Below are 20,934 nucleotides of genomic sequence, written 5' to 3'. Positions count from 1 at the left end.
CACAAAATCGAGGTCACCATCAGAGCCTTAGTATTTTGCAGCTTCTTTTATATGTTTGTATTTTCAAACAGTTTAGTGTTTCAAACCGCTTCCAAAGTATTCCAATTAAACTTTAACTAAATAATAATAACATGAGGTATAAGAATATAAATCAATTTATCCTAAAAACTCAAAAACAGTTGGTATAGAAGAAGCTCCTTTTCCCGTTTTAGCTGTAAAATAGCGAAGTTTATTTTTAGTACATTTATGACGCTGCTGTTACATTTGTTTATTTCTCTTTTTGACGCGATTGTGGAGGGGCTTGGAGGTGTGTTACGGTGTTGCGTCGTTTTTTTTTCGTATGAATTTATCATTTCTGATGAGAAGGTTTTGTTTTTTCTTTCAACATTAGCCTACTCCATTTTCATTGATAAATGATGATTTATGGTAAAAGTTTATACAAGTAAAAGAAACTTCACCAAAAGACAGCTCAAGGCAGTAATCATATTCCAGACCGGTTTCGGTACGTTTTAGTACCATCATCAATGGGCATACATGTTATGTTAAACGTGCCGAAACCGGTCTGGAATATGATTACTGCCTTGAGCTGTCTTTTGGTGAAGTTTCTTTTACTTCTACGACCAAAACATGAACGACTTTTCGATCATATCAAGAGATCACACAGAAGATCTACGTTCAAAGAAGTTTATACAAGTTTCGTGCTAATTGCTAGTTTTCTCGGAAACATTTAATATTCCTCAAACACGTCAGTTTTAAGTTTTTGCCCTTTGGAGGCTATATCGTTCATTTACATGTCAAATTTCAGATTATTCATCAGAAAGAGCTTGAAAAAGGCTATCGAATGCCTTTTTCTGGGGTTCTTTTGGTTTATTAATTCCTGAATCATGTGCTGCTTTGCCAAAATATGGTAAAAAGAAAAGTTTGACCTTTACAATTTCTAGCAACCCGCCGCTGACCTGGTCCTTCAAATTAACTTCCACTTTCTTGATATTTTACTCCTCAGCAGTCAGCACCACTTACCATGTGCTGATAATGCTGTTGTGATCCAGGATCCAGAAGCCAGGCGAGATGGAGGCAGGAAGGAGGGGGGCACGCTCGGCACCACATATTTTGTCGAGGAGAGCAGAGGCGGCAGAGCTTCCCTGGGGCTTCATGCCAATAGGGTCTCTGAACAGTGGGGCCTAAGGCCTTTATGTGTTAACTATTTTTGAAAAGTTTCAGCCTTCAGGGGTCTCATTTAACCAAAAAGTTTCACCAGGGCAGATAAGGGGCCTTTTTTCTGTCTCTAGGCTTCAGATCATGGGCCTTCTCTGAGCAAGAAGCTGTTTCATACAGATTTGCTTCCTGCATGCTGACAAGGGCCTCTTAGGTTATAGCACCTAGGTTCAGGGACCTTCTGTAACCTCGAAGTTTCACCTGGGCAGATAAGGGAAGCTGTGTATTGATATCCTTTCTTTATGCTGACAAAAGTCTCTTGAAACTTACAGGTCTCAGTTGGCCTCTCTTGATTGGCACAGTACTTAGTACTTATGTACAGGGGACCCCCTCATTATACCTAACTATGCAGAAAGCTTCATTCTGCTTTAGTTTAGAGTTGGGATTTCAGGAATGGCAATGTCTATGGTGGCAAAGTCACCTCGATAAGAAGGGAGTATGGAGTATGGACCTATGTTTTTGAGCAAAATGGCCTCTGACATTACAGCTGGGGCAAAAGATATGTTTGCCCCTCCTGTTCCATGCCTGGAGGGCAGCTGCCACTCCTCCCCCTGGTGGTGCTGCCCCGGGGGGGGGGGGGGGGAGCGCCATACACCCCTTCATACACCCCCTCCCCCTGCACCAGCTTTGCAAGCCGGGTTAAGGTGACAGCCTGTTCTGAATTTGTTGTCTGGTTATGCTGGTTCTGGCTCTGCATTCCTGACCTGGACTCAATGCTTTAGCCAATTGCCATTCACAGCATTCCAGATACCCATGGTGATCTTTAATACAGTAAGCAGTTACTTGAAAAGCGCCACATGCATCATATGACAGGGTACTTAGGTGGCCTTCTGGCACCAGGCAGCCCAGATTGTTACCGTCTGTCTGTATCGGGTGCCCGCCCCAAACGACCCCATCTCTGTCTGCAGGATGGCTACCCACGTGGAGGGGCTGAAGGATGAGGTGTACCTGCCGCCAGAGGAGCTGGCCAGAGGTGCCCACTGCTCCTCCATGCAGCAGTACAACGACATGTACACACAGTCCATTGATGAGCCGGAGGCGTTCTGGGGCCAAATAGCCAAACAGTTCCACTGGAAGACGCCGCACTCTGGCAAATTTTACGACTACAACTTTGACGCGGCCAAAGGCAAGGTCTTCATTGAGTGGATGCGCGGAGCGACGACCAACGTCTGCTATAACGCGCTGGACCGCCACGTCGAGAACGGGGACGCCGACCGCGTGGCGTTCTACTGGTGAGTGGGGAGCGGGAGCGGGCCAACCGCGTGGCGTTCTACTGGTGAGTGGGGAGCGGGAGCGGGCCGACCGCGTGGCGTTCTACTGGTGAGTGGGGAGCGGGAGCGGGCCGACCGCGTGGCGTTCTACTGGTGAGTGGGGAGCGGGAGCGGGCCGACCGCGTGGCGTTCTACTGGTGAGTGGGGAGCGGGAGCGGGCCGACCGCGTGGCGTTCTACTGGTGAGTGGGGAGCGGGAGCGGGCCGACCGCGTGGCGTTCTACTGGTGAGTGGGGAGCGGGAGCGGGCCGACCGCGTGGCGTTCTACTGGTGAGTGGGGAGCGGGAGCGGGCCGACCGCGTGGCGTTCTACTGGTGAGTTGGGAGCGGGAGCGGGCCGACCGCGTGGCGTTCTACTGGTGAGTTGGGAGGCGTTGAGTGGGCCGACCGCGTGGCGTTCTACTGGTGAGTTGGGAGCGGGAGCGGGCTGCGCGAGAGGCCGAGTGAAAAGCACTCTGGCGGGCCGTGTAGCTGTTGGATGCGTTGGGAGTCACATATGTACTAGTGGGTTGCTGCAGTTGATGCTCGCTCAGATGACAGGATAGTTCGAGTCTGGCAGTTTCCGCCCCGTGCCCCGTGTCGTCCCGCCCTGTCCGGCTCCGCACTGTCCTACTGTCCGGCTCCACACTGTCCCCTGTCCGGCTCCACACTGTCCCCTGACCCGCCCCTGCCCGGCTCCACACTGTCCCCTGTCCGGCTCCGCACTGTCCCCTGTCCGGCTCCGCACTGTCCCCTGTCCGGCTCCACACTGTCCCCTGTCCGGCTCTGTACCGTCACTGACCCTCCCCCGCCCGCTCTGCGGCCAGGGAGGGTAACGAGCCGGCCGATGACGAGGTGGTTACCTACGGCCAGCTCCTGGAGCGCGTCCGCCGCTGCAGTAACGCCCTGCGCGCGCTCGGCGTGCGCCGCGGGGACCCAGTGGCCGTCTACCTGCCCATGATACCCGAGCTGGCCGTCACAGTGCTGGCCTGCGCGCGCATCGGCGCCGTGCACTCGGTCGTGGTGAGTGGGGGGGGGGGGGAGGTAAAGTGAGGTGAGGTGATGTTAGGTGAGGACGTGGGGGCGGGGGTGGCGTTGCTTTGTGTAGAGCTGAGAGGGTATGGTATGAGTTAAGTCTTAGAGAAGTTTTGATAAGCGATGAATGCATAACACATATGTTGCTAACAATTTGGTAAGTGTCCAAGTTAAGAATTCGTGAGTATGGCTATCTTCCAGTGGCTGGCGGTACTTGCAGCCTAAAGGTTTGGGAAGTGCTTCATCTGCCTTCAGCTCGGTGTTTTTTTTTTCCCTGAACGCGCTAGCTGATCGTTAGTCACTGACGGATCGGGGGGGGGGGGGGTATTTGGGTAAATGCCCGCTGCGGCGCCCGCAATCGACGGAAAGTTACCGTTTGTGGAGATTAAAAATAAAACAAAGGAATTTATATTATTATGGAAACTGAAAAGATTGTTTTAAATTTCGCAGCATTGCGTAGGGAATCAAAATCCGAGGAGTTTTTGGAATTTGACGAACTTTTTGTTGGGGCTATACCCCCCCCCCCTTCAGCGTCCAAGAGACCCTTTCTAGATGCGCCTGTGTCGTTAGAACATTGACTCGATGTCCTTGCCGTCAGTTTGGCGGTTTTTCGGCGGACGCGCTGGCCGACCGGATCCTGGACGCCAAGTGCGAGGTCATCGTCACCTCTGACGGCTTCTGGCGCGGCAACAAGCTGGTGCACCTGAAGGAGATCGCCGACCACGGTAAGTCCTGGCCACCGGCGCATTTGGAGTCGAGACGTTAGAACGTAGAATGCTGCTAGACTCTTTTAGAGGTTTACCCGAATTTCGGAACATTGTCTCATTGCATATTTATAGGCTGTACTTTTTATGTTGTAAATAGGCAATGTGTGGCTGGGCCGGCTGGTTGTGAAGTTACCATGTTCTGCTGTGTCCGGCAGTATAAGCGTTTTGTTTCCGACTGTGACCGGCTCTGAGTGCTGTGTGTCCGCTGTGACTGCTGGTGACCGTGTTGTGCCCGCTGTGACCGCTGGTGACCGTGTTGTGCCCGCTGTGTCCGGCAGCGGTCCAGGAGTGCGCCGAGAAGGACCACACGGTCCGGAAGGTGCTGGTGGTGCGGCACCTGCCGCGGCTCAAACAGCACACGGGCACCAACGGGGCCACCGACGGCGAGCAGCCCGCCAAGAAGATGGAGTACGACATCGAGGTGGGCACCGGACCTAACTTTGTCCCTGGCGATATCTGATCATGGTCTGCCGTACCTTCGCAGAGTGACTCACCAGTCTGTGCTGCAGACCTTGTCCGATAGTCTGTTTAGAGCAGTGTGGCTCGATCGGCTACCATCAGTGAGTGCTGTTCGTGCGGGGGTGATGGTCGGAGTGAGAGCTGGGCAGGGGCTCACAGGCGCGTTCTGCCGCTGAGACTGTGACCGGGTGCCGCCAGGCGGCCTGGACCGCCGGCCGGGACGTCTGTCCCCAGTACACCCCTGAGACTGTGCCCTGCACGTGCCGCTAGGCGGCCTGGAGCGCTTAGTACGCCCCTGTGACTGTGCCCTGCACGTGCCGCCAGGCGGCCTGGAGCGGTTAGTACACCCCCCCCCCCCCCCCACACCTCTGCCCTGCACGTGCCGCCAGGCGGCCTGGAGCGCCGACCGGGACGTCTGGTGGACAGACGCCATGAAGGAGGCGGCGCCCGACTGCGAGCCCGAGTGGATGGATGCAGAGGACCCGCTCTTCATGCTCTATACCAGGTGAGAGGCACAGTGGACCCGCTCTTCATGCTCTATACCAGGTGAGAGGCACAGTGGACCCGCTCTTCATGCTCTACACCAGGTGAGAGACACTGACAACCCGCTCTTTATGCTCTATACCAGGTGAGAGGCACGGACTCGCTGTTCATGCTCTATACCAGGTGAGAGACACAGTGGGCCCGCTATTCATGCTCTATACCAGGTGAGAGGCCCTTAAGACCCGGTATTTATGCTCTATACAGAGTGAGAGGCCCTGGCAACCCGCTCTTTATGCTCCGTATCAGGTGAGGGATGCCAAGGATCTGCTTTTCATGTCCTAAGCCAGGTGAAGAGGCTCAGAACCCGCTCAGTATACCACATATCGGGGTAATGTGTGGTAACTGCGAACCAAGCTCACCAACCGAATTGTCAGCCCATGCCTGGCTCACAAATTAAACTGTCACCTTATGCCAAATTCACCAACCGAGATGACAGCTAATGATATAGATGACATCACCTGTGTGACATACAAAGCAGTGTAAGGTGAATTAAACCGTGTGTGAGCCTGGTTGGCCATGTTTCTTACCATTACCGCTGTTTGTGTGGCTGTTCAGCGGCTCGACGGGTAAGCCGAAGGGCGTGCTGCACACGACGGCCGGCTACATGCTGTACGCGGCCACCACGTTCAAGTACTCGTTCGACTACCACCCGGAGGACGTATACTGGTGCACGGCAGACGTGGGCTGGATCACGGGACACTCGTACGTGGTGTACGGGCCGCTGCTCAACCGGGCCACCTCCGTCATGGTGAGTCGGGCAGCCAGGCAGGCGTGTGTGAGATAGCAGACGGACAAACTGGGATATGAGGGTGACATTGGGCTCAGCAGCAGCCAGATATGAAATGTCCAGATGCTGTGGCACATATAAATCTGCAGGTACGGGCTTAATGGGCAGTCTCTCTGCGCACTGCAGCGCATTAGAATATTCGGGCATAATGTGAGTTGGTTGTGCGTTTGCAGGTATGTGACCTGTGCGTTCGCGTGCGGATTGGTTACTGTACGCTAGTTATTTTTTTATCTGAATGCTCTACAGCTCTCTACAGCACGTTTCATGGTTTCTCTCCACAACCTTCCACTGATCGTCACCTTGAATTTTGTGTCCCCTGACGTCCGCCCTCCTCCGCTGTCCGCCAGTTTGAGGGCTCTCCGTTTTACCCAAACGGCGAGCGTCCGTGGCAGATAGTCGACAAGTACGCCGTCTCCAAGTTCTACACAGCGCCTACCGCCATCCGCGCACTGATGAGACTCGGAGACGAGCTGGTCACCAAGTGAGTAGACTCGGAGACGAGCTGGTCACCAAGTGAGTAGACTCAGTAGACTCGGAGACGAGCTGGTTACCAAGTGAGTAGACTCAGTAGACTCGGAGACGAGCTGGTTACCAAGTGAGTAGACTCGGAGACGAGCTGGTTACCAAGTGAGTAGACTCGGAGACGAACTGGTTACCAAGTGAGTAGACTCGGAGACGAACTGGTCACCAAGTGAGTAGACTCGGAGACGAACTGGTTACTAAGTGAGTAGACTCGGAGACGAACTGGTTACCAAGTGAGTAGTAGACTCGGAGACGAGCTGGTTACCAAGTGAGTAGACTTGGAGACGAGCTGGTTACCAAGTGAGTAGATTTGGCGACGAGCTGGTTACCAAGTGAGTAGACTCGGAGACGAGCTGGTTACCAAGTGAGTAGACTTGGAGATGAACTGGTTACCAAGTGAGTAGACTCGGAGATGAACTGGTTACCAAGTGAGTAGACTCGGAGACGAGCTGGTTACCAAGTGAGTAGACTCGGAGACGAGCTGGTTACCAAGTGAGTGGCTTCAACGACGAGCTGGTTACCAAGTGAGTAGACTCGGTGACCAACCGGCTACCAAGTGAGTGGCTCCGGCGCCACGAGTACGGCTGAATGGAGATATGCCTCCTGTGTTTTCTCCCTCTTGTTCTCGTTATCTTGTGTTTATACGAGTACACCTCATCCGTGTGTAGCTTTGTCTGATCTCTTATCTGCATCCTTATAGTGGTAAAGCACGCCCTTGGCCAACGATTGGGTTCGGTATACCCGCTAAAATCTACAGTATCAGCTGGCTGCCTCCGGACATTGTCGTCTGACCTCTCTTACTACGTTCGGTGCCCCGCACAGCCACTGTACTCTAACCCCCCCCCCCTCCCCTCGCCGCCCGCCAGGTACAGCCGTCGCTCGCTGAAGGTGCTGGCCACGGTGGGTGAGCCCATCAACCCGGAGGCATGGCTGTGGTACCACCGGGTGGTGGGCGACGCGCGCTGCGCCGTCGTCGACACGTTCTGGCAGACGGAGACGGGCGGCCACGTCATCACTCCGCTGCCCGGCGCCACGCCCACCAAGCCGGGATCGGCGTGCCGGCCGTTCTTCGGCGTGCAGCCGGCGCTGCTCGATGAACAGGGGGTGGAGATCCACGGCCCCGGCGAGGGATACCTGGTGTTCCGCCGGCCCTGGCCGGGCATCATGCGGACCGTGTTCGGCAACCACGAGCGCTTCGAGACCACCTACTTCAAGAAGTTCAACGGTTTCTACTGCACGGGCGACGGCGCGCGGCGAGATGAGGACGGCTACATCTGGGTGACGGGACGGATCGACGACATGCTGAACGTGTCTGGACACCTGCTCTCCACAGCCCAGGTGAGTGGCAAATTGTTTTTGTTTTGTTTTTTGGGTTAGGCCCTTTCGGTCCAATGAGACCATTTCAGAGCCGGGAGGATGATAGGATATAGGGGGAGACATTGCTCTGGGCAGGCACCCTAGTGAGTCGCCGGGGCTGAGCCCGTCCAGAGGACAGGCCACCCAGCCCCAAGGCACTCACTGCACCCGGCTACGGGGTGCGCTCCCTCGGGAGCAGCGGTGCCGCTCCAAGGGAGCAGCCCGCATGAGATAAAGTCGCCTGTCCAGCCCGGAGGGGGGTTGCGGCGTGGAGGAGAAGGATTTCAGTATCCTGAGGATAGAAGCACGGAACGGTGAGTGGCAAACATCCATTATTGTATATCGCGAGAGGTAGTTTTGGACCTTCCGTTACGTATGGGTGGAAACTGCACGGTTCTAATATCCGTCAGCTGTATATCCGTCTCCCCTCCCCTCCCCCCGATAAGACGGTTGCCGGGACTTCTGTGGTCGCTTTCCCGACGGGTTGCCTGTTGCGTGATTGAGATGTGCCGGTTCTGAGCGGATGTGTGACTGTACCGAGTCTCTGGTGCTGGCTCCGCCCTGACCCGGAGCTGTGTGTGTCCCCTCTGACCGAGTTGACCGAGTTCTGCGCTCAGATCGAGTGTGCTCCCTCTGACTGAGAGCCGCCCCCGTCCTGCGCTCAGATCGGGTGTGTTCCCTCTGACCGAGTTCTGCGCTCAGATCGGGTGTGTTCCCCCTGACTGAGAGCCGCTCTGTTCTGCGCTTAGATGGAGTGTGCTCCCGCTGACTGAGAGCCGCCTCCCGTTCTGCGCTCAGATCGAGTGGTTTCCTCTGACTGAGAGCCGCCCCCGTCCTGCGGCAGATCGAGTGTGTTCCCTCTGAGAGCCGCCCCGTTCTGCGTTCAGATCGGGTGTGCTCCCGCTGACTGAGAGCCGCCCCCGTCCTGCGGCAGATCCGGTGTGTTCCCTCTGACCGAGAGCCGCCCCGTTCTGCGCTCAGATCGAGTCGGCACTGATCGAGCACCCGGCCGTGGCTGAGGCGGCCGTGGTGGCCGTGCCGCACTCCATCAAGGGAGAGGCCGTTTACTGCTTCGTCACCAACAAGCAGGGCACCGAGTGGAGCGACCAGCTGAAGAAGGACCTCATCCTCAAAGGTGGGTGCCGCCTGCCGGGAGGGAGTGGAACGGGTGAGGGACGGGAGTGGGATGTGAGGGGCTGAATCCTGCGATTGAAACAAGTAACTAATTAAAGACAGTCTGAGAGATGAGTATTCAAGTGAGGAAGTTATTCATTATCGGTGTGAGCCGATGACCGCAGCAATCCAGATTCCAGGCACACGGAAACTCAGGAAATGAGAGCTGCCAATGATATGTCTTAATGGCTTTCAATGACGTGCAGGCGAGGTCACATTGCAATGCAAGCGTTTCACTTATTTTGCTGCTGGGAAATGCCCAGACGTAAATAACTAACGGCAACACCAGTCGCCTCAGCCGGTGGCGGGTCTCGGCGAGCAGTTGCTGACCCCTCTCCCCTCCCTCCCCACCCGACCACAGTACGCGAGCGGATCGGTGCGTTCGCGGCGCCCGACTACTTGCAGAGCGCGCCGGGCCTGCCCAAGACGCGCTCCGGTAAGATCATGCGGCGCGTGCTGCGGAAGATCGCCGTCGGAGACCGCCAGCTGGGCGATGTGAGTACGATGGCCGACTCGACCGTCATAGACACACTGTTTGAGCTGCGCAGCGTCCACCTCAAGTAGCGGCGGCGGTGTGGCGGGCGGGCCGCCCCCAGAGCTACTGCTGCGGCAGTGTGGAGGGCGGGTCGTCCCAGAGCCCCAGTAGCGCAGTCGGTAGCGGACGGCGGCGACGGTAGCGGGTGGTGCGGCGGCGCGGCTGCCGGTGGTGCCTCAGTGATGTGGTGCGCCGTCCCAGCGTCTCAGTAGCGGGCGGCGGCAGCGGTAGCGGGGTGGTGCGGCGGCGGCACAGCTGCCGGCGGCGCCAGGGAACCATAACCCGGTGATGGGGCTGATCAAAGCCGGCCCGGCGCTCTTTTCTAACGTACAAACGGTGTCCAGTATTGGTGTATCACCGACGGCGACCACGGCTCAAAACGCAGCAGGTGCCGAGGATCACGAGTGCAGTGTATTTTTTACGGCTCTTTTTGGACGAGCTGTGCGCCAGAGATGTATATCGGGTGTTTGTGAGACGAAAGAGCGGCTCATTTCGCGAGCGTCATTTGGATGTGCACACGCGTCGTGGAACAAACCTATGTTTTATACCATTGTGGTGGACAATTTTGTTTGACGGTCGATTTCGGCTGGCGTATGGATGAACAAAGAACATGTTTTTTTTTTGGGCGAGACTATTTTAGACTTGCTGCTGCAATACCTCCATGTTTTACTGAGCGTGGCTGGCGTGCCTGGGCGAGCCTTGGCTGGATCATGGCGTGCTTGGATTATGCGCGCGTGTGAGAGCTTTGCTGCCTGAGTTCAGACAGTATAGATAGGTTTGTGCAGAGTCGTTTTACTAGATTTAGTGGTCGACAGTGGTGGTAGGAATAAAGTGCTTTGAGATGATCAGACGACTTTCTTCAAGGGAAAATATTAAATGAAAATGAAGGTGCCCATAATTTGTGGCCTACTGCCTCGCAGTCAGATGAACCTGAACGGGCACAGAGCTACATAAGTACATGTAGCTAAATGACATTGACAAAATATGTGCATTTATTCGTCATGCTTTACCAATTATTCACATGCAGGTATACATACATCTGGTGTAAAACGAACGGACGGAGTTTCACAACATCGTACGTTCACGTACTGATTGGACGGATTCGTGGTCTTTGCTCGCGTTCATTGCTAAAGAACTATGTTGGTCTCAGCATGGGTTGAGCATTCGTCGTAAAAGGAGCTAGCATGCTCTTCATACACAGTGGTTAGTACGCTAAAATATCGTCCGGTGGTTCAATGTCATGTTCAAAGGAATGCTTAGCGTTCTCGATGGACGATGACTACAGCTGTCTTCTTTCTTTTCGAGAGGATACAAATGCTTATGATCAAGCCAGGAGTAGACGCGTTGGAAACATACGTGAACTACTTTATGTTATCATTCACAAGGCTTCAAAGTCATCAAAAGTTGCACTTCCACACACTGGTCCTGTACATTTTTTGCCCACATTTGCACGTCACTCAGAGGACGTTCCCCTGTCTCTTTCAGGCTTGTCCCATGGTCTCACTCACTCACGTCATGACTCGGGAAGGCCGCTCAAAGTGTCACCTCACCAGTCGCTGGTACCTGGGGCGGGTTACGGTGTGGTCCAGCGTCGGTGACCTCACGCTCTTGCCTCACTACCGTTCCAGCCGTTGAGTCGCGGGTCCCGACGGCTTGTGAGAGGGCCCGGAGCCACTGTCTTCAGCAGTGCTATCTGGTTCCGTCCGTCCCGCGGCCGTGTTACTGCGCAGACCATCGCTTGGACCATCACTTTTCCGCATATTCCCGTCGCAAAAACAATACACACAGCCACGACGGTACTCTGTCGCGCCTAGCGACCCTATATCTCTGCTGCTGCTGGTGTCCCCTAGTACGGGCGGCGGCTGGCACTATACCCGCTCCGTCTCCAGGCCCGAGTTATCGTGGCCGTGCAGGTGCGGCCGGCCGTGTACCTGGTGCTGGAGGGCCAGCAGCCGCCGGCGGGCGTCCCGGTCGCCGGGGCCCCAGCTGGGCAGTGGACGGAACGCCTGGCCCGGCTTCTGTGGACGGGGGACGGCAGGGTGTCAGACGAGACACTGGGGAGGACCACCGTCGGAAAATTTGGTAAATTACGTCAGTCAGGATACCTCGAGCTTCTGGCTGCTTGAGCCTGTCGTTCTTATTGCTTGAAAACTTGTACCATCTGAATCTGAATTTGAAGGTGAAACTGGCAAATACTTAAGCAGTACAGTCTGTCTTAAAAGTACCGCGCAAAGTGACGATGGATCCATCGAGGCTTACCGAGGAAGGGCCTGCTAAATTTGAGTCACCGAAGCAATTGACATCCTCGTCCATTCCCCACCTGGTCAATTGGTTTGGTGACTTTCAAATTATAGCAGGCCCTTCCTCGGTCAGGCTTGATGGATCCACCGTCACTTTGCGCGGTACTTTTAAGACAGACTGTACTCCAGCGTGCCATTATTGCCACTCGCACACACCTTTAACAATAAACTGCCGGCCAGCCGTCTTCCAACCTGTTCGGTATGCAGGTTGGAAGACCTGCATATAATACGGTATGCAGGTCCTCCAACCTGCATACCGTATTAGTTCCACCATTCCCTGTTCTCTCCCACCTCCGCCACTCACCCATTTGCAGAGGTAGTAGAGCACCGTGAGCAGCGCCCAGAGGGGGATCTGCACCAGCGAGATGCCGGCCAGGCCCCATCCCACGTATACGGCCCACTCGGGGTACTCGTAGTCGCCGTACTTGGGTGGCTCGTACTCGTACATCGAGTACGCAAAGATCGCCTGCCGGGCACGCACAGACACACGTTAGGTAACGGACGCCTGTGCAGAAACCGGAAACGTAAACAACCTTTGCCTCAGTCGGTGTCAGGTCGTATGTTGTTGATTGGGAACTTTGATCGAACCAGATACCTACTAGTTGCATGTCAGAAAAGTGTGATAGGCTTATCATAACTCTCCTATAGTAAAGAAAACATTAGCAACGGCAGGTGATGACGTCAGCCTGTGTGCTTCATTTTTTTTTTTTTTTCAGTGCTCAATACTTAGTGGAATGTCACGCACACGAAATATCAGCTGCATAATCACCAACATTTTCCAGAATGATTACAACAACTGGTATATTTTGACGGCAGATGCTGACCACTGGCTCTCTCAGTAGCACCAAGACACTCACTAGTCACCACCCAAACCGCTTGGGTTCTCACCCTCAATCAGCCCATAATCCTTATCCCCTGAGCACTCACCGCCAGCATGACGGGCGCCACGAAGGCCCAGCAGACCTTCCAGAAGAGGCTGGGCCGGAAGCCGACCATGAAGTGCACATTGTCGGCGAACCGGCGCACGCCGTACACCCACATGATACCGACCAGCTCGAACACGGCGATGACCATGACGCCCAGGCCGCCGAATGTGTCCATCAGGTGCAGCACGTACGGACCCGCCTGGGGGCGGAGTGAGACGGGGGGGGGGGGGGTCAGCCGTCTGGGGTCAGCCTAGGTGAGCTGGAGGTGAAGTTTCTTCTTTACGGGTGTGTGGAGATATCGGACGTATATACCCGCCCACATCTGATATCTCTAACCGCCCCCGCGGGTTACTGAAAAACTCGCTTCTTCGTCGCTGCTCGGTATTTTAGTAACTCGCTCGGAAAAATATCCTCATCTCCCACTCGGGGCCGTGAGTAATCCCATACATCTCACCTGGGAGACGCACGGCAGGCCCATCAGGAAACAGCTGCTGGAGGCGATCAGCGTAATCAGCGCCTTGCTCTTCCGCGTGGACGGGAACGCGTCGTAGATGGCTGTGGTTACCGTCTCCAGCAGAGCAAACTGTCAACACAGTCAGGTGGGGTCAGGTCAGGTGTCAGTCCTCGGATGACATATTATACATATGTATAATCATTATCGCTTAGTGGGCTGTAGACATCGTCAAAAGCCATGGAGTGGCTGCAATAGCGTGGCGTCTGAATTTATGCGTCTTATTACGTTTTTTTATTCTCCCTATATAATGTAAGAACGGCGAATATCTTCATCTCAGCGCCACCCTTCCTCTCTACAACCACAAGAAGATCTTCACCTCGGCGCCACCCCTCCTCTCTATCTCTCACACGGCCGACCCCGACTGACCTCCGAGTCCAGTCCGAGGGTGTAGAGCATCAGGAAGAAGAGGACGGACCAGAGCTGCCAGCCGGGCACGGCGCCGATGGCCTCCGGGAAGGCGATAAACGCCAGGCCCTGGCCGGACTTGACCACCTCGTCCACCCGGACGCCGGCCGACTGCGCCATCGAGCCCATGATGCTGAACACGGCCACAGAGGCGATGATGGACGTGATGAAGTCCAGCGATGAGATGAGCATGGCGTCGATGTGCACCTTGTTGTTGAACTTGTTGTACGAGCCGAACATGATGATGCCGCCCCAGGAGACGCTGAGAGAGAAGAACATCTGCTCGGCCGCCTTCTGCCACACCTGCCGACGGGAGAGGGAAGGGAGAGAGAGGGTCAGAGCGGGAGCGGAGGAAGGGGAGAATGCGAGAATGCGTGCAGTCTAGTCAGCTAATCGGAACCAGTGTCGTGGCAGTGAAGGAAACACGACACCCTGACAAACTAACTTATCAAAACAATGTCTACTCTTAGACCGGGACTGAGGACACTGTAGACACCAGCGACGGGCGCTCTTCCATAAAAACCTCGAGCACCCAGCTCACGGGAACTCAGTACCTACATGAAGCGCTGGACACACATCAAAACTATCGAAGACTATCACCAACTCGACGATGAATACGCCGGGCGGCCTGGGCACTCGGCACTCACGTTGATGTCCTTGAGTTTCTCCCAGTCGGGGATGAAGAAGAACTTGACGCCGTCAATGGCGCCGGGCAGCGTGCACCCGTAGGCCAGGATGGCGATCAGGAAGGCGTACGGCACCGTGGCAGTCACGTACACCACCTGAAACATCATAACAGCGTCACAGCGTCACAATGTGACATACGGCACCGTGGCCGTCACGTACACCACCTGAAACATCACATCGGCGTCACATTGTGACAGCGACACACTGTGACGTAAGGCACCGTGGCCGTCACGTACACCACCTGAAACGGCACACGTCACGTAGACGCTCACGTATCTGTCCCGTAACGCGTCACATTCGCGCTTTAGCCAGTGGCCGCTGGAGGATGTTGTGCCGTGTGTTATCTTTGATATCCGAGGGAGATCACAGGGTGTGTTATGGATCTAAAGACTCATGTTTTTCGCGCCTACCTCCAGGCAGCTGCAACCCAGGGAACGAACAGTTATACTATACTAAAAGCATTACTTTGTGAGGGCAGGTAAATGCCAAGTGCCTACTAAATAAATAATATTGCATTTTCACTCATCAGTAGATTATTCGCAGTGAAGAGACAACCGAAATATGTTTATTTATCTTTGACATACTCGGTTTAGTTTGTATCGCTACCGGCAGCCGCAAGCCACAACGTAAGTTGACAGATTGGTGTCGAGCCAAACAGTCGCTCCTGGCTCAGTCTTGGCCGGGTGGCCGTGTGAAATGGCACCTTAAGTATCACGTGCGAATCACGTGTTCTAGTGCACTGTCCGGCACGTCTAACGCTAGGGTTCCCACGATTTCAAAGCCATGAGACCGAGTAACTTATCAATTGCATTGCAGTGAGGGGTAGGCGCTCAGGTCAGCTCATGGGTACACCATTTTAGTGTTTTACTCGTACAAGGCAAAGTTTGCTCAGGCCACAGGCTAGTGACGACTTTGCACTGCAGAATCGTTTACAATACAACAATATTGCAATAGTATTGCCGATATCAAATCTACGCATTACACAAGCATGATAAACAAGTCAACGTAGCTGTCCTGCCGTATATTATTGTTTTTGTTTGTCGGACCAATGCCTACACGTCATCCCCCCCCCACCCCGCCCTTACTACCCAAGGGACATGTGAACAAGTATCGTAGGAGACACATATGCACGTTCGTCTGCTGAGAGACCACCCTGACTTCAGTACCCACTCCTGTTGCCTACCTTGCCGGAGCTCTTGACGCCTTTCATGAGGCAGAGGAAGACGATGATCCAGGAGAGTAGCAGACAGAGCGCCAGCTGCCAGTTAATGTCGCCGATGTCGCCCGGCGTGGCCAGACCGTCCGGCTTCAGACGCAGCACATAGTTCCTGCAGCCGGCCAGAGGGCAGGTTATATCATGTGATAGAGCTGGCAGGCGATGCAGTGGAAGACTCGAGTGTTATTCTATTTCGGTACAATTTGCTGTCAGCACTTGTCATTAGACCAAGCGCCGCAAAGACACAAAAGACAAAGGGCTTGACTAATCTGTGCATGTGTTATTATAAATTGTCTGATGATATCCCTCACTGAAAAAAAATTTTACTCAGGCCAGGCATTACTCAGTAATAACTCATGAAGAAACTCAGTGAATACGATAGTGGTGCTCACTTATTGGCTGGTCTAACTCACATCACCAGGGTGACTTCGTTATGCGTGAGTTCTGAGTGCTTAGTTTCGTGAATTCGAACTGAGTCGGAAATGAGTTTTGCTTGGGCAAATCTAGTTTCCTGCGCAATGCATGAGTTCTCGCGAATTCACGTGCAGTTGTGCGTGAGGTACCCCCGGCTTGAAGATGCGCGCATGCGCGGCAGGGTGAGTTTCCTGCGTGATGCGTGAGTTCGCGTGATGAGTATTATAGCCGTTGCGTTCGAAAACCGCGGCGCGCGCTTCAGTCCGTTGTGGCGCGGTGACTCGCGTAGTTCACGTTGAATTGTTGAGGCTATTGTGAAATTGTGCGGGAGAGTGCAGGAGCGGGGAAGGCGTGCAGCGAAGGATGGGACGGGTAAGTTATCTGTGAAGAGCTCGGTGATTGTCGATGAAGCTTTTATCAATCGCATGCGCCGCGGAGAACAGGGAGGTGAACGGATGGACCAGCAGACATTCCCCGCCGGCGTCAGGAGGTCGGTGCCAACCGTGAACGGCGGAGCAGATCGATCGAGAAACTGAGGGATACCTACCCGGCATAGTTCGAGAAAGAAGAGGTGAGTTATGTTATATTCAAATTTAACCCTTGCATGTGTGCGGCGTTTTCCAGCTTCTAATGTGTAGGGGGGGGGGGGGGGGGGTCGGTTGGACCCCCCTTGCCGTTTGGCCCCTGATCGAGCTAGAGCTTCGCGGATAAAACGAGCGTGTTGCCCGTGACGAGAGGAAGCCGATGATACCCAATTTTAAGGTCCTAGGTCATTGGTTGACCTTCCAGGTCAGGTCAATGACCCAAAGTCGGGAAAATCGGGACCTATTAGAAAGTCGTAAAATGTGGCTGCTAAGGGGTTTTTCGGGATACTGATCACGAATATCGTGTTAGTTTTGATCACAGATGATGTCTTTAAGCATTTAGACCAGGTCGGGTCAGGTCAGGTCAGGTCAATCAGTAGGCGTCGTGACGGGTATTCGTATTTCGTAGTACGTGTCAACCGCCTCTGACAGCTTCGTAACATGTTACGAAGGCACCAAAACTACTTCGTAAATGTTCAAATGGTTGTTAAATTCGAATTCAGCTCCAAAAACTAGCCTAGAAACATGTAAAACTCGAAAAAGTGAACCGAGGTCACCCGAGGTCACCAAAGGTCAATGACCTGACCTGACCTTCAGGTGACCTTGACACCCACCCTAATGCATGGGAGCAACATCAAATCACATGTTTGAACGTTTGAAACCACGAAAAGCTTGCAAACGCGCGGCTAATGCGAGCCGACGTACGCCGAATCGCGATTCCGGCCAAACATGGTCTCGGAAAAGAGGTCACAGGTCAAAGGTCATTTGGGTCAGGGTCATGAAAGTTTCAGGGTAGGTGTAAAATTGATCAATGCGATGGTGCTGAAAGTTTCGTCGCGATCAGCCGCTTTTTACGCGAGTTATTCGCGAAAAACCATGGGGAAAGGGGGTCCATCCGACCCCCCCCCCCCTACACATGCGAGGGTTAAAAAAAAACATGTTTGTGGGATAATGTTGTCCTTATCCTAAAAGGACGTTCATTTGACCCTTTTTACTTCTTTAAACAAGAACTCCGTCACGACCCGATGTTTTTTTTTTGGGGGGGGGGGGGGGGCGAAGGTTGTTTGAAGTCGATTCTTTCCATGCAGCATCCATAGGCACAATGTTAAAAATGTAAAATATTGGGGGACACGTCCCCCGTACCCTTCCCCCCCCCCCCCCGGTGGTGGAGCCCATGGTCTTAATTCCGCTCGCTGAACCGTTTAAGATTCTTTTGTCTCGTTTGTGCTTGTTATTTTTCCACTGTTATTATTTTTTCCGACTGTTTTTTTTTTTAATGCCTACACACATATTTTCGTACACTATTCGATTTCAGCGAGCATTTTTAACCTTTCTTACATATTAATTATTAGATACCGCGGCGAGACTTGGCGTGACATACTTATTTCCATTACTGTTAAGTATAACACATTTTATGTGATTGTTTCAAGCTGATTTTAATATTGGACGCCCATGGAAGTGTTTTGCGAGTCTAAAACCCGACTGTTAAGGTGACCATCCGACCTTGACCCGCGCTGTGCTGGGTGGCGTTTTACGCCCCCCACCCCGCCCCCTCAGGTTTTTCGCGAATATCTAAGAACGGCGGCGCGCAGCGCCACCATTTTCGGCACACCTGCTCATACATTTGTTTCTGCATATGAAGAAATTTTAGACCCAGGTCGTTCAAGGTCAGGTCACGTCAAATGACTTAACATCGGAAAAAATTTCAATGGTCGCTGACGATCGCACCGTTCGCAACGTGCCATGGAAACCGTTCGATATTTTTGTCATTTTCGCTCAGGGAATTCACCGCTCGATTTCACACCAGTTTGAGGTAAAATGTCAAAAAAATATCGAACGGATTTCATTGTATAGCGTTTTTGATACTGTCCCATCACCATGTCTCAAGTATCAACCTTACGGCATGTATAAAATATATTTGCTAGTGCAATAAAACACCTCATATGTGTTCAGCTTGACGGTTTGGATCGACTGATATGCAACATGACCTGGTCAGGTCAACCTAAGGTCAAGTTTTAAATATGGCCTTTCAAGGTCTAATTATAGTTCATTCGTCCCGACGAGAGGAACACTATGCTAACGGCAAAATAAATGTCGTGACTCTTGAGTGGAAAGTATTACAGAAAAACATTTTGGTAAAAACGGCTTTTTTAGAGTTCTTGCTCTCTGGAGGCTTAATTGTTGACCTGAGGTCAAATCTGAGATCAAACGCCAGCAAAAAAAAAGTCGAAAGGGCTTTTGACTGCATTTTTCCGCGGGCAGCTCTTTTGGTTCCGAGTTAAGCACCAGTTTTTCGAAAATATTGAAATAAGCAAAATTTGGCCTTTCCTGACCTCTGGTGACCTGGCACTTGACTTGACCTTAAAATTACCCAAGTATTTCCTTAAATATCTTTAATGCTTTTTCGAAAGCCGCTTACTGCGTGTCGCTACGTGGCCCAACCCCAACAGCCGAGTTAGAAGAGGGGACGTGAAGACGACCCCCTCCCCCAGTACATCACGGTAAACTCAGAGCACCAGCACGGCGCGGTTTAACATTAATTTTGAGCTGAAGTAACTTGATAACTTTTGATATTTCAATCACCTTGCATGCCCTATAACTTCTGTTTCTCTTACTGGCAAAAGAAAATCTGACTTTTTTATTGTGTTTTCAGGGAACGGCCCATTGAGCCTCCTCTGCATCTTGGCGGAGAAGGCGTCAGTGGTGGCGTACACGGGTGACGAAAATTTGGATCACCCCTATCATAACAAGTCCGAAGAAAACGAACGGTGCCGCCTCATCGTGGAGCGAACGGAAGTCTTATGGGGATCCATGGTTTGGAAGGGAGTCTTTTGCTGTGGGCGACGGCGCACTTTGTGCTCAGTCAACAAACGGCGCACAAAGTGCGAAACACGCTGTGGTTTGTGTGTATCCATGTGCTCCACACACCATTCAATGCTGAGCGCCAGCCACCTGTAGCCGCGAAGACTGAGGTCGAGAAGCTGGCAAAAGAGTGAAGCTGAGCTGACGTGGAGTCGATCCCCCCCCCCCCCCCGACGCAGTTTGGCGTGTGTCAGAATTGAAATACAGCGCAATGCGACCGTTTCTACAAACATGTATTTCTTGTAAGGGCTGGGGCGAATAGTGTAAGACTAGACGTTGGTCGGGCATGGTATAATACAGATATGTATGCTGGTTTTGGGCAATGATTCGTTATATATTGGCCAATCCCAATATATAGACTAGCTGCCTGGTAGTGGCTGTTGTATCAGCATCATGCATGCATATTGCATAATGCTGATGCGGCAGCTGTTATCATGGGCGGCGAGCCTATACATTGGCTTGAGCCAATATAAAACGAATCAGATCAGCCGTTTCAGGCGGCGCCTGAGTAACACCCGAGTATCGTATGAGTTATCGACGTGAGTATGTCCTGAGTACAGCCCTAGTTTTCACTGAATAACCGATGAGTTCCAACTGAGTTATGGCCGTACTACCACCTGAGTTATACATTAGTACCAGCTGAGTTACATGTGAGTTACTTCCTAGTTTTTCATGAGTAATGACTTACTAATACCTGAGTTTGGCCTGAGTTGTCTGAGTAGGACATGAGTTACGCATGAGTACTTACTGTGTTTTATCTGAGTTTTACCATCGGACAAAATGGCAACTCACTTTGTTACTCACATGCTACTCACTTGCAATGAGTTTTGCCCGAGTTTTACCTGCGTTCCGCCCTGAGTTTTACCTGAGTACGCGGATTTAGAGTGAGTTTTACCATTGGACAAAATGGCAACTCAGTCATTACTCAGAAAAGTGAGTAAAAAATTTTTCAGTGCTCTCATAAAACGCCTAGCCGGCTGATGTGAGCCGTATCAGCGTCACTCCCGGCCGGCGGCGGAGGGCACCCACTTGAAGTATTGCTCGGAGGCGAGCTCCGTCTTTGTGTGGCAGTCCACCTCGGGGACGAAGTCGGTGATGTTCTTTGAGAGCAGGTACTGGCACGCCGGGTACGAGGCGTTCCGCACAAAACACTTGTCGTCGGCGAACCACTCTGCGGGCAGACGTCGCGAGATCAGTCAGTCGATGGAAGTTTGGACAAAGTTCAGCCAACAGTGATCATTAAGGATCGGTTTTACTATTGCATATCGTTGCGTAATTTGTGTGGAATATGGATGTTGACATAGTGAATTGTAGCCACTGAATCCTAACAGTCACGTGAACAGTCACGTGCACACGTGAGCTGTGAGGAGACGGTAGGTGCCCGTG

At 52.9% G+C, this 20,934-nt stretch overlaps 2 protein-coding genes across 5 annotated transcripts; one reads left to right on the top strand and one right to left on the bottom strand.

The window, feature by feature from the left end:
* The first annotated feature begins 263 nt into the window (after window positions 1-263).
* Window positions 264-10,488, top strand: LOC122383119 (acetyl-coenzyme A synthetase, cytoplasmic-like). Of its 4 annotated transcripts, none has more exons than XM_043369266.1 (11): window positions 264-307; window positions 2,124-2,447; window positions 3,291-3,486; window positions 4,097-4,223; window positions 4,544-4,686; window positions 5,114-5,229; window positions 5,823-6,015; window positions 6,402-6,535; window positions 7,443-7,914; window positions 8,914-9,067; window positions 9,467-10,488. In XM_043369266.1, the coding sequence occupies exons 2-11, from the start codon at window positions 2,125-2,127 to the stop codon at window positions 9,667-9,669; spliced, it is 2,061 nt and encodes a 686-aa protein (XP_043225201.1). In that variant the 5' UTR covers window positions 264-307; window position 2,124; the 3' UTR covers window positions 9,670-10,488. The 4 variants fall into 4 exon arrangements, with proteins under 4 accessions (XP_043225201.1, XP_043225202.1, XP_043225200.1 ...); XM_043369267.1 differs by having other exon boundaries at window positions 297-426; XM_043369265.1 differs by having other exon boundaries at window positions 300-338.
* A 126-nt stretch (window positions 10,489-10,614) lies between these two features.
* Window positions 10,615-20,719, bottom strand: LOC122383123 (sodium- and chloride-dependent glycine transporter 2-like; the record flags this gene model as incomplete). Its single annotated transcript, XM_043369272.1, has 8 exons — window positions 10,615-11,658; window positions 12,245-12,406; window positions 12,868-13,065; window positions 13,321-13,449; window positions 13,747-14,088; window positions 14,433-14,567; window positions 15,656-15,800; window positions 20,578-20,719. Coding segments are annotated over 8 exons (1,403 nt in total), but the record flags the coding sequence as incomplete, so codon positions are not given.
* Window positions 20,720-20,934: the final 215 nt, after the last annotated feature.

Source organism: Amphibalanus amphitrite, unplaced genomic scaffold (genome assembly GCF_019059575.1).
Source record: "Amphibalanus amphitrite isolate SeventyFive unplaced genomic scaffold, NRLGWU_Aamphi_draft 000155F_arrow, whole genome shotgun sequence".
NCBI lineage: Eukaryota > Metazoa > Arthropoda > Thecostraca > Balanomorpha > Balanidae > Amphibalanus > Amphibalanus amphitrite.
The sequence above is the reverse complement of the archived record's forward strand: the minus strand, read 5'-3'. Positions and strand labels throughout refer to the sequence as shown.

Bases quoted from the DNA above. Each gene is read 5' to 3' on its own strand.
- LOC122383119 (XM_043369266.1), top strand. From the start codon at position 2,125: ATGGCTACCCACGTGGAGGGGCTGAAGGATGAGGTGTACCTGCCGCCA. The intron at 5,230-5,822 runs GTGAGAGGCACA...GTGGCTGTTCAG, and splicing joins CTCTTCATGCTCTATACCAG to CGGCTCGACGGGTAAGCCGA. The intron at 7,915-8,913 runs GTGAGTGGCAAA...TTCTGCGCTCAG, and splicing joins ACCTGCTCTCCACAGCCCAG to ATCGAGTCGGCACTGATCGA.